At 36.9% G+C, this 12,204-nt stretch overlaps 1 protein-coding gene across 2 annotated transcripts in view; it reads left to right on the top strand.

The window, feature by feature from the left end:
* Positions 1-5,566, top strand: part of LOC100017048 (renin-like) — a 49,469-nt gene extending 43,903 nt beyond the window's left edge. For both annotated transcript variants that reach the window (XM_007481208.3, XM_001370692.4), the window contains exon 9: positions 5,246-5,566. In XM_007481208.3, the coding sequence (XP_007481270.2) occupies positions 5,246-5,407 (162 nt within the window). In that variant the 3' untranslated portion in view covers positions 5,408-5,566. The remainder of the gene's footprint in view (positions 1-5,245) is intronic.
* The last annotated feature ends 6,638 nt before the right edge of the window (positions 5,567-12,204 follow it).

The following is a 12,204-nucleotide window of genomic DNA, read 5'->3' as shown; positions in this document are numbered from 1 at the left end:
ACTCTATCCACACAGCCACCTCTCTTTCTATACTTTTCTCTGATCTCAGTTCCTGTGGGCTCAATTTTAATCGATAATCTTGTCTTTATACAACAGTAAGGTTGATAAAGTATTTTTATTATCCTAATGATTGGGGGTGTCCTCTCATTTATCTTCATTTAAGAACTTTTTGATCTTTATAATTTGGTTACTTTTTTTAATAGTTACTTTCTTTCTTAATAGCAACCCTAAGACCAAATGGTAAGGGCTAGGTAAATGTTGTTAAGTGACTTGCCCAGGGTCACACAGCTAGGAAGTATCTGAGGTCAAATTTGAACCCAGAATTTCCTATCTCCAAGCATGCCTCTTCCTAGGATTTTCCAACAAACCCAATATATCAACAGAGATAGGGTTATCTTCTCTTTCTTTCCCTTGTCTAATCAATATTGATAGCATTCTGGAACTATATCAAATAATAGTGGAGAGAGAGTGCATCCTTGCTTCTCTTTTGTATTCATTAAAAATAATCCTAGTGTATCCCCATTACATATGATGATGATCTTTTGGTTTTAGATTGCTGCTTTTTTATTTAAAAACAGGTCTCCAACTATACCCACACTTTATAGCATTTTAAGCATAAAAATGATTCTTTTCTGTCCTCAGTTTTGTTAACATACAATTGTGCGCGTTGTGTTCTGATGATTCCTTTTATTTCTATTGATTTTCCTGTGATTTCACCTTCTTCATTTTCTACCTAATTGATTTGATTTTTACTCTCTTTTTAATCAGGGTTTATCAATTTTATTAGTCTTCAGCGTTTAGTTTTATTTATCATTGTTGTAAGGTGTTTTGTTTCTAATTTATTTTCCCCTCCATTTTTCAATATCTGTTCTTCAAAAGCCTCTTAATTGATCTCTTTGGTTCTAGTCTCATCCTTCTCCAATATGTTATTCACCACTACCAAAATTATATTCCTAAGGCACAGCTCTGACTCAGCCATGCTTTTGCAAATATTAACATTTATCATGCCTTGTATAAACCTTATAGCCTACCATACTGCCTCTCTGATAAAATGCAGGCTTCTCAGTTTGACTCCCACCTATCATTTCCAATCTTAGTGCATAGTTCACTCCTGGGCCAACTCTATAGCTCAGCCAAACTGGAAACTCTGAACTCCATCTTATGCTTTTGCAGATTTGGTCTCCCATGACTAGAATTCCAACCCTTTCCAATTCCACCTCTTAAAGTCCTTGTCTTCATTTAAAGCTCATCTCAAGTACAACTTCCTAATGAAAACTTTTCCTTCTCCTCTCCAGTTGTCAGTGTTCTCTTCTCAAATTATCTTGCCTCTGTTCATCCAGGTGTGTGTTATGTCATCATCAGAATGGGGGCTCCAGGGACCAGCTGGGTAGCTCAATGGATAGAGAGCCAGACCCAGGGATGGGAGATTCTGGGTTCAAATCTGGTCTCCAACACTTCCTAGCAGGGTAACCCTGGGAAAGTCGCCTAACACTCATTGCCTAGCTCTTACCACTCTTCTGTCTTGGAACAAATTCATAGTATTGGTACCAAGACAGATGGTAAGGATTAAAAGAAGAAGAAGAAGAAGAAGAAGAAGAAGAAGAAGAAGAAGAAGAAGAAGAAGAAGAAGAAGAAGAAGAAGAAGAAGAAGAAGAAGAAGAAGAAGAAGAAGAAGAAGAAGAAGAAGAAGAAGAAGAAGAAGAAGAAGAAGAAGAAGAAGAAGAAGAAGAAGAAGAAGAAGAAGAAGAAGAAGAGGAAGAAGAAGAAGAATGGGGGCTCCTTTAGTGCTGTCCTGGTTATTGTTTTGTCTTTGTATTGCCAGCACCTATAGCATAGTGTAGCAGTCATATATGCTTCAGGTTTGCTGAAATCAACTGAATTAAGAAACCTTAATTCTAGGGGCTGCTCTGTTGCTGGTCAGCTGAATATTCATTTCTCCTCTCTGGTCCTCAACTTTCTTACCTGTAAAATAAGACAGTTAGCCTTTATTATCTCTCAAAATGCTTCCAACATTAAGATTCTACTAAATAGGGGCAGCCATGAGATAGAGAGCCAGACCTGGAGTCAAGAGGACTTGAGTACAAGTTTGACCTCAAACTTTTCCTAGCTGTGTCACCCTGGGCAAATCACTTAACCCCAAGTGCTCAGACTTTTCTGCTCTTCTGTCTTGTCTTAGAATTGATACTAAGAGAAAAGGTAAGAATTTTAAATGAAAAAAAAAAGATTGTTTTAAAGCTATCCATATGGCAGAACAAGAGAACCACGACCATGGTGTGGTAAAAAGATTGTGGATCTTTGATTCTCGGAGAACTCTTTAACTTCCCAATTGTCCCTGGTTTCCTCAATATAAAGTGATGAAAATAATGCTTTCATTAGCTACTTCACAGCATATCTGAGCATTGAGGTACTTTGGAAAGATACTTAGTACTTATATTTCATAATATTAGGCATTTATTATATTTTTATTGATTATTATTAAGAGCTTCACCATGGGATCACTTCAAGAACTTCTTCTGAAATGTCAATGGTTCAATTAAAAATAGACTAAGCTGCCTCTAGCTCCTAGGGTAACCCAAGTACCAAAGAATTGTGAAGGTGGGGTAAAGAAGAAGGTAGAGGGGAGACCTGCTCAGGAAAGCAGATCTGCCCAAAGATGTCACTGGTTAAGAGTGTGGAGGTGGTCTCCTTCCTGACAGGGCCAGTCACTCTAGGTTCTATTTCCTCCTGGGCCTTAGTTTTCTGACCTTTTCCCATCCCAACTAGAAGAAAGACAGATGTGTATTTCTGGAGAGGATTTGTAATTCCCATCCTGGGGGAAGTGATAGGAAATAATGAGACTTATATGTCCCTTTAAGAGTTATAAAGCACTTGACATTTGTTCTCATTTATTGAGATAGCTTTAGGCTGGGAATTTTCCTGGAGGCTATTCCCTAAGAGGGGACCATCAGTGGGGTATGGAGTGGGTTTAGGGGTGGAAGACTGATCATCATAAATGAACAGCAGGGAACAGCTAGGTAGCAACACAAAGGATAGAGCACCATGCCTGGAATTGGGAGCACCTGGATTCAAATCTAGTCTCTGATACTTCCTAACTATGTAACCCTGAGCAAGTTACTTGCCCCTATTTGCCTAGCTCTTAGTGCTCTTCCACCTTATTTATTCTAAGAGAGAAAATTAGAGTTTTAAAATGGTTAAATGAATATCAGTGTCTGAATTTAACAGGTTGAAAGGAAATTAGAAGATAGTGGGATTTATGGGGAAGGGAGAAGCCAAGGTGGGAGAGCTCTACAGGGGTCTGAAAAGATGGTTCAATGAAGAGGGAGATAGATGCCATAAAAGCAAGGGTCTCTGAGAAAGTATAATGGTAGATATTTAGTGTTTGATGAATGAATAAGTGTTAGGAAATGAAAATGTGAGTACATCTCAAAGAAGCTAAATAGTTATTAGAAAGAAGGAACCAACAAAAAGAGTTTTTATAGAGTCTGGAAATGGACAGGGAGTTGGACTTCTTCAGTGGTATCCAATTTAAACAGTAAGGATTCCTATGGGACCCATATTGACTTCAAAAGCAATAAATTGACATTGTCTATATTATATTGTGCATTTATTTATTTATTTTGTTAAACATTTCCTAATAACATTAAAAAAAAAAACTCTTTACCTCCTGTCTTAGAATCAGGTTCTAACAGCAAGGGCTAAGAAGTAATTGGGGTTAAGTCACTTGCCTAGGGTCAAATGGCTAGGAAAGATCTGAGGTCAGATTTAAATTCAGGACCACCCATCGTTGGGCCTGATTCTTTGTCCATTGAGTTACCTAACTGCCCCAGGTTATATTTTTTTAAAAATGTACCTTCTATCCCAAAAATTTATCTTCCACCGTAAAATCAAAACTGTGTATTGGTCCAAAGATAAGAGTGATCAGGGCTATGGAACAGGAGTAAGCAACTTGCCCAGGGTCACACAACTAGGAAATATCATGAATTCAGGACCTCCCATCTCCAGGTCTGACTCTATCTATTTACTAATGTAGGTGCCCTCAATTACAATAGAAATAATTTACCCTCTGTCTTAAAATCAATATTCTGTATTGGTTCCAAGGCAAAAGAGTGGTAAGAGCTAGGCAATGGGGGTTAAACGACATGCCCAGGGTCACAGAGCTAGGAAATGTCTGAGGCCAGATTTTAACCCAGACCTTCTCATCTCCAGGCTTGGTTCTTTAACCACTTAGCCACCTAGCTTCCTCCTAATTATATTTTAAACTAGTTCAGGTAGCACTGGGGTCTTTATATGTGTTTCACAGCAGTGTTTGGTACCTCTGAAATGGATAACCTCAAGGCTCAGTCAATAATAGAGATAAATGTGAAGTCTTTCACACAGGCTCCAACAATACACTTCCCAAGGAAATGGAAAGAGGTAGATTGAAGGTAATTTGACAAAAAAAAAATCAGAGAGATTCAGTGCAGGTACACTCAGAATCAGTCAAAAGGGTGATAGAGCAAGGGGTAAAAAGCTGATTCCATTTTAGGCTACAGTGTGAAGGCAGGTACTAGCTCTGCTGCATTCTGTCCTGATCAGAATATCGGGGATGCTACATTTAGTCCTGGATGCCATATTGGTGGAAGGACATTGATAAACTGGAGATTTCTCAGAGGAGGACAAATAGGCTGGTACAAAAAATCAGTTTAGGATACTGGGGATGTCTGGCCTAGAGAAGAGTTTGGGGGGAGCGCTGGTGGTGGAGTTTTGGTGGAGGAAATGATCATTACCTTTATGTACTTGAAGGGCTAACAGGAGGAAGAAGAATTGGTGTGTTTCTGCTTGACTCCAAACAGAAGAGCTAGGAAAGATGGGCAGAAGGTTAAAGAGGTCGAATAAAGCTTATAACTAGCAGGATTGATATATAGAACAATCTCCTGATACTAATAGCTAATCCACAGTGGAATGGGTGACTTGGGAAGCAATCGGTTCCTCTCTTCTAGATTGCTTTTGGCATAAGGCAGGGTATTTGTCAAGAATATCACATTAGGAGTTCTCCTTCAGGTTGGACAAGATGCCTTCTAAGCTTCTTTCTAACTGAGCCTTTGCGATCTTGTCATCCTCTTCCTTTCAGTGCCAAGATTCTATGATTTTTATCATAACCAGGAGCTAAATTGAGTATTTGCTAAAAGCTGGGATCTGAGGAAGGGGGTGAAGGATCATGAAGGTTTGTTAAAGGGCATCAGTCCAAACTATTCTCTCCTTGCAGGATGAAAACCAGAGTGATCAGATGTGCCTTGTGGCCATCAATGGTCTGGATGTCTCACCACCAACAGGACCTCTTTGGGTCCTTGGAGCAACTTTCATCCGAAAGTTTTATGTTGAATTTGACCGGCACAACAATCGCATTGGTTTTGCCTTGGCAGCCTGACCTGTCTCTGACCACATCCCTGTTTGAGCCTACTTTTTCTCCCTGTTGTGCTTCAGTCCTTGGGACAGAGTCAAGTCCCTCGATCAAGTTCTTGAATCCTGCAGACCATTGTTAATATTCTGCTTTAATTGAGAATAGAATAAAGTTTCACTGCTCAAATCTGGATCTGTCTTTTAGATGAGAATGAGGTGTACTGGGAGAAGAAGCACAATGTCTCTTCAGAATGTAAAAGACAGTGATCCTGCTATATAGTCTTAGACAAATCCATATAGGCTCATAAACTCTGACATCCAAATGCACACATATATCACATATAACATTAAAAAGTAATATCCAAATACTCCAAGCATTATAATTATAACATTTATTGATAATAACTTGAAGCAAAGGAAATTTTAAAACCTAGGAGGAAAATGAGTTCACCCAGCCATGACTGCAAGAGAAAAGAGAGAGAGTGTGGAGTGCCAGCAAACTTATAAACAATACAACATAGCACACAAGGTGTGGATGAAAGAGGAAAGGGATACTGGGAGATGAAGTCCAAGGGTACAAAATTTTCTTATTATACATTCCCCTCTGTGATCCTCTGGGAGATCAGTCTCCCCAAAGGGATCGTGGAAACATGATCAACTTATAACTTTAACTAGAGGTATATACAATATTACAGTTTTTAAAGGGAAATTACAAGAATATAGGGGTAGCAGGAAGATAAAAGAGAAAAAGTACAAAACCAATGTTGGGTGCATGACAAAAAGCCAATTAGGGGGCAATCTCCTCTTGGCATAAGAGTGTATATTCAAAACAAATGCATTCAACCCTCCACTATATCTCAAAGTTCAAATTCACCATATCTTAAATTCACAATATCTCAAAGTTCACTCTGGATCTTTTGGTGCTGTAAAATTTAAAATTAATATCAAATAATAAAAATATTATATATTGAGAACTTTATTAATGATCATTAGAAATAAAGGAATAAAAAGATAACAAAATAAAAATTATATGCCCATGGCTAAATCAACCTGTTCAAAATCCCCACTTACCACCATCACCAACAGGAAGCAAATAGGCAGGGATAAGACACCCCACTGCCTAATATCCTCTGTCTATAGGAAGTATTTAGTGACAGGATGTCAGTGGGCTCCCAGGAAATGCAGTTTTTAGGGTGACAGATTTCCAATTATAAATTCCCCACTGATGACCATTTTGGGAGACTTGTCTCCCCATGTAATCATTTAACATAATCAGCTTTTAAATTACACTAATTTGGGGATAAAAGGGAAAAGAACAAACCAATGATTGCTATGTGCATTGACAAAAAGCCAATTAGGGAGCAGTCCCCTTAGGTATAAGAGTATACATACAAACACAAATGCATTCAACCCCACACAGTTCAAATCACCACATCCTAGTTTTTACTCTGTATCTTCTGGTGCAGTTTGTGGTCTGTGCAGGAATCTCCATGGTGCTTTCTCCAAACAGTTCACTTTCTGGATTCAGAGAGGTAGCATGCTTTTTATCCTGAAATTTCTCTCAAAAGAATTTAAACTTTGTGTTTCAGAACAATACATTTCCCCCTGAGGAAGATGTTGAAAAACAAAGGGATCAATTAGGGATGCATGGCTTAGTTATGAGGTTTATGAATCAATTAGCAAGATAAATAAAAACATCAAAAAAATCCAAATAAAAGAGAAAAAATAACTTGTAGATGAAATATAAAATACCAAAGTCTTATGAGTAAAATTCTAAGTAAAGGAAAAATAAACCTATAATAGGTCCTTGAATCAGGGCCCAATTAAAATGGTTTAAGCAATTATGCATTTACCCCATCAGTAGCAAAGACTACAGAAAATTTGTCATAATATGAAAGACAGAAAAAGGATTAGATTTATGGTAGCCATGTAGGAGCCAAATTGGCATACTTGGTAGAATGAGAGATAAATAAGACCTGCCTTTGACATATGTCAAAACAGCCTCAAGCTCAAATCCCAAACAAGTTCAAGTCCTCTTGCCTTGGTTTAAAATTACATCAACCCTACTGGGATTGTTCTCTTTGACTTTGTACTCAATAGGCACTATGCAGTTTAACTTTGTTCTTCTTTGGCATTGTGCAATTAAGGAGAGTCCCATAATTTTTTAAACAATCAATGGCATTTTTATAGTCCAAAGCTTTTGGGGGTGTGCATTGACATTAGGGTAAATGTATTTTGAACTTATATTAATGCAAAATCAAAAAAGGTAAAGAAAAATCTTCTCAATGCTGGTGATAGGTGCTTCATATACATAAAGGATAGAAAAATACTATATTGCACATGCAAGCAAAGCCAATAATAAAAAAAGTTTTAAAAATCACAAATATATAGCTTACAATCATTGACACACTGTGTCAGCTAATAAAAGGTAGGATATTAAGGTTTCTCACCCCCCCAAAATGAGATCCATGTCTTTTTTTAACCTGGCCATGATCCAAAGGGTGACTGCAAATGATTTTTAGAATAAAACAGTAATATAACAGGTTAATGCACATTCAAGAAGTATCAAAATCCCCAAAGTTAATAATAATAACCCATTTAATAACAAACCCACTATCATTAGGATTCACATGAGTCTGCTGTATAACATTTAAAAAAACTTAGAAGCTAATGGATATTAGTCACACATTTTTCAGGTGTAGATATTCTTTCAACCTTGGCTGAGATATTTAAAAAAATCTATTACTGTCATCATTACAAAATGGCCCAGAGGAATCTAGAAGGGATACAAAACTATGTACTGTTGATGTTGACTCTAAAAACATCACCAAGAATCTAGATAATTCTGGTGGAAGTGTAGAGTAAACTGAAGAGTTACAAATAAGAGATGCTCCCTCCTGGGAGGATCTGGATCCAGGAGTATCAAGCCCTAGGAACAACTTCCCACTCCTCTGGTATGAGACTGTTTTGTCTTATCCATTTACATTTTTACAAATGCAGAGGTAGGAATTATAATTACACTTCACTTCAGCTACTAAATGGATCCTTTACCTCTTGTTACAAATAAATCAGAGGCAGGCAAGATGATCAGTCAGAGCTATTGAAAAAATTCTAAAAATCATGTCTGAAGACCCCTTAAAATCAATTTGAGATATTTAACTCGTTAAATTCTCCAAAGATTGTTAGCCAGGTTGACTAAGTCCATCCATCATCTATGTGACAATTAACTAAGGCAAAATGGAAGAAAAGACTGTTTGTGGGCTTTTACAATATTCTACACTATTTTGTTCAGTATATTTAGAGGGGAAAGGTAACAGAATATATATAAATATAACACAGTAGATTAAAATGATTCAGTGTAAAAGAACAGTATTGATCAGATTAATATATGAACTTAAAGGAACAAAATTAGATCTTAAAGCAGATAATCAGCAAAATACAATAAAAAAGAGAGACTTTCATAAAACAATGGAGTTTGAAAAGTCAAAAATTGCACCTCCAGAGTATTTAAAGTTTCTTCTCTATCCATTTAAATTCCTTTTTTCAGTGAGGGAGAATTCATCACTGAAAGTGGTGTGGAGGAATCCCAAATTCGATGTATCTTAGAGACTGGGCAGGTTCAAATGGCAAGGGGTTGTAGGGAGATTAATTTCTCCTCTGAATATCAGGCAAGATAATTGAATGTACCAATGCACCTAGGAATGGTAGGAATAAAAAGCCTCCTAAAACTGTGAGCTGTTTGAGATAGGTAATGCACTGCTTTTTCATAAAGTGCACCACACTTGCAATTTTATTTCCTGTTTAGACAAGTAACCTTCTTTCTCCTTCCCCTAGAGGTAAAACATTAGGGAGCAGATTGCTTCCTCTGCCACGTGGACAGAGAGTTAGGATGCTAATTGTCGCCTAAGCAAAACACAAGCTGGTTTTTACCAGCTGCCTAGAGAATGGCTCCAAGGATTCCCAGTTTGTGAATTCCAAAGACATGGTGGCAGCTACCAGCAGCACCACAGGATCAGCAATAGCAGCAGGGGCCAGGGCTGGAACTGGTGCTGGAGCAGGAGGATGAATGATCAGGATCAGGAAGATCAGGAGCAAATGGTTGGGACAACAGAGGAGGCTGGATCAGCAACAGGAGCAGGAGCAGGAGCAAGTACCAGAGGCACAAAAAGAAAAAAAAAGGGACTAGATTTCAGTAGAAAATTGGGAAATAGTATTCCCTGGTCTGATTTTACCTTTTCTCTCAGGGACACTTGAGCCAGAATGGCAGCCAAAGTTAGGTGCTTGGTAGAATATGATTCAGGAAAGAACTGCCTCTGACATATATCAAACAGATGCAACCTAGAATCCCAAACAAGTTCAAGTCCTCTTGTGTTGGCTCAAAATTTCATCAATCCCACTGGGATTGGTTGGTCTTTTTACTTGATAGGAACTATACAGATTAGCTTTGTGTTTCTATGCCACTGTGCAGTGGTTCTTTTTGTAATACCTTCTCCTAGAATCAGACATAATCATTAAACAAAGTCCTATAATTTTTTAATCAATCAATGGCATTATTTTTATAGTCTAAAGCTTTGGGGGTATGCATTGACATTAGGGAAAATGTATTTTAAATTTCTATTACTGCAAAATTTAAAAAAAAATAATATTTATTATATGTATGTTAAACACTAGGGTCCAATTAAAGTAATTTCTGACCCACAAGGCTATAGAACAAAATGAAGTAATATTTCACATACAAGAAGAAAAAAAAAGAATAAAAAATGTTTTAAAAATCAAAGATATATAGCTTATAATCAGTGACACACTGTGTCAGCCAAGGAAAGGTAGAATACAAAGATTCATCACCAAAAATGAATTCCGTTTCCTTTTTTACCTTGACCATGATCCACAGTGTGATTGCAAATGATTTTCACAAAGTAACAGCTTTAGAAAACAGTATTACAGTAGGGAATGCACATTTAAAGAAAGTATCAAAATTCACAATAGCCCAATTAATGACAATAGCAAACAAACCCATTATTATATAGGATTCACATGAGTTGCTGTATAGCCACTTTTATGACATTAAAAAACCTATGAACTCATGGATACTTGTCATAAGTTCCACAGATGCAGCAAATCTTTCAACCTTGGAAAAGATATTTTTAACAAAGTCTAATATTACCATCATTCCAAAATTTGGCAGAAGAGCCTAGAAAAAAATCTCTGTACTGCTGATGAAAACCTTTTGGGTCTAAAACATCACCAAGAATCTATATCATTCTGTTAGAAGTGTAATTTAAGCTGAAGAATTTTTTTAAAAAATCATGCAGAAGCTACTTAGGCTTCATGCTTTATATAAAACTTTTGTGGCAAGAACTTCTATTTTGTTCTCTACCTTTAATTCAACACACACACACACACACACACACACACACACACACACACACACGTATGTATGTAATTCAGAAGCTACTAGATACCTAAAAATCATTTCTGAAGACCCTTTAAAATAAATTGAGATAGTTAGCTCATTAAAATATCCAAATGTTAAATACAGGTTGTAACCAGTTTTGTGGAGTCTATCTATGTGATAATTAACAAAGACAAAAAGGAACAAAAGGCCACTTAGAGGCAACATGTGAACTCAATGGATTTGGTGACAAAACCAGCATACATAAGGAGTTATAGTTTTGCCATTGAAAAGTGTTTGTGTAAAATGTTTGTGGGCTTTTACAATGATATATTCTTCAGTACAGTCCTAGGAGAAAGTTATATGTAAAGATAATGTAACAGAAAATATCTAATTGCCAAAAGAGAGTAGCTTAAAATGATTCAGTGTAACAGAATAGTATTGATTAGATTAATATATATATACAAACTTGAAATAAACAAAATTAAACCTTAAAGTAATCAACAAAATACAATAAGTATGACAAGATACAGGCAGTGAATTCAAAAGTCCTTTTCTTCAATTCCAATAGACTTCTTCATTATTATGGAGGGGAAGCAAAACTCAAAAAGTTAACATCAATAAACTTCCAGATTTCTTTCCTTCCCCTCCCCAGTAGTATTATCCATTTGCATTGCTTTTCTCACCCCTCTGGGATTCCTCATACACACAATGGGCAGATCTCCATTCTGCATTTTGATAGTTTTTAAGATTTTCAAAACATTTCAAAATAATCAAGTTTGGTCTGAAATTCAAGCAGCCTAGTTTGTTGCTGCATATTCTTAAGGGGAAATAAATAAAATGAGAAATATCCAATGAAAATTAAAACTGCCAGCAAAAAATTTAAGCAGAACCAGTCTATACTTGTAAGCTCTTCCAATTCAAACTGTTCTTTCAAAGTTTTAAGCATGCCTTGTAACAACATTATTCCTCAAAAAAAAAAGCTGAATGGATTTTATTTACAGAGAAAATAAAAAGACCCTGACTGGAAGGTAAAGAAATCTTTCAGGTGTTAGGTTATTCTCCTGTACCCTCTTTGCTAAGGGTAAAACTGCTAGGGAAAACAATAGTGTATTTGCATATAAAATGAAAGTTTCTATTGGTGTTTTGGGTCAGGAGAAAAAAAAGATTAAAAAAACAGAGGCAAATTCCCAAAACTCTGACTTCAAATCCACTGATTTGTTATTTGGTCTTCCTGTTATGTTGGGTTGTAGGGAGGGAAAAAACAGCAAGGGAGTCCCCTTCCTGTGAAAAATCCTGAGTTGCCTCTCTGCCAGGAGCCCAGGGTCATCTTAAGAATTTGGCTTAGAAACTAGAAGGGGGTGGGGCCCAACTCCATGCTGTGTTCCCCCTGCTGAAAAGCAGTTAGTACAGGAATGAAAACACATGTGGGC

This window comes from Monodelphis domestica, chromosome 2 (assembly GCF_027887165.1).
Source record: "Monodelphis domestica isolate mMonDom1 chromosome 2, mMonDom1.pri, whole genome shotgun sequence".
NCBI classification, from domain to species: domain Eukaryota; kingdom Metazoa; phylum Chordata; class Mammalia; order Didelphimorphia; family Didelphidae; genus Monodelphis; species Monodelphis domestica.
The sequence above is the reverse complement of the archived record's forward strand: the minus strand, read 5'-3'. Positions and strand labels throughout refer to the sequence as shown.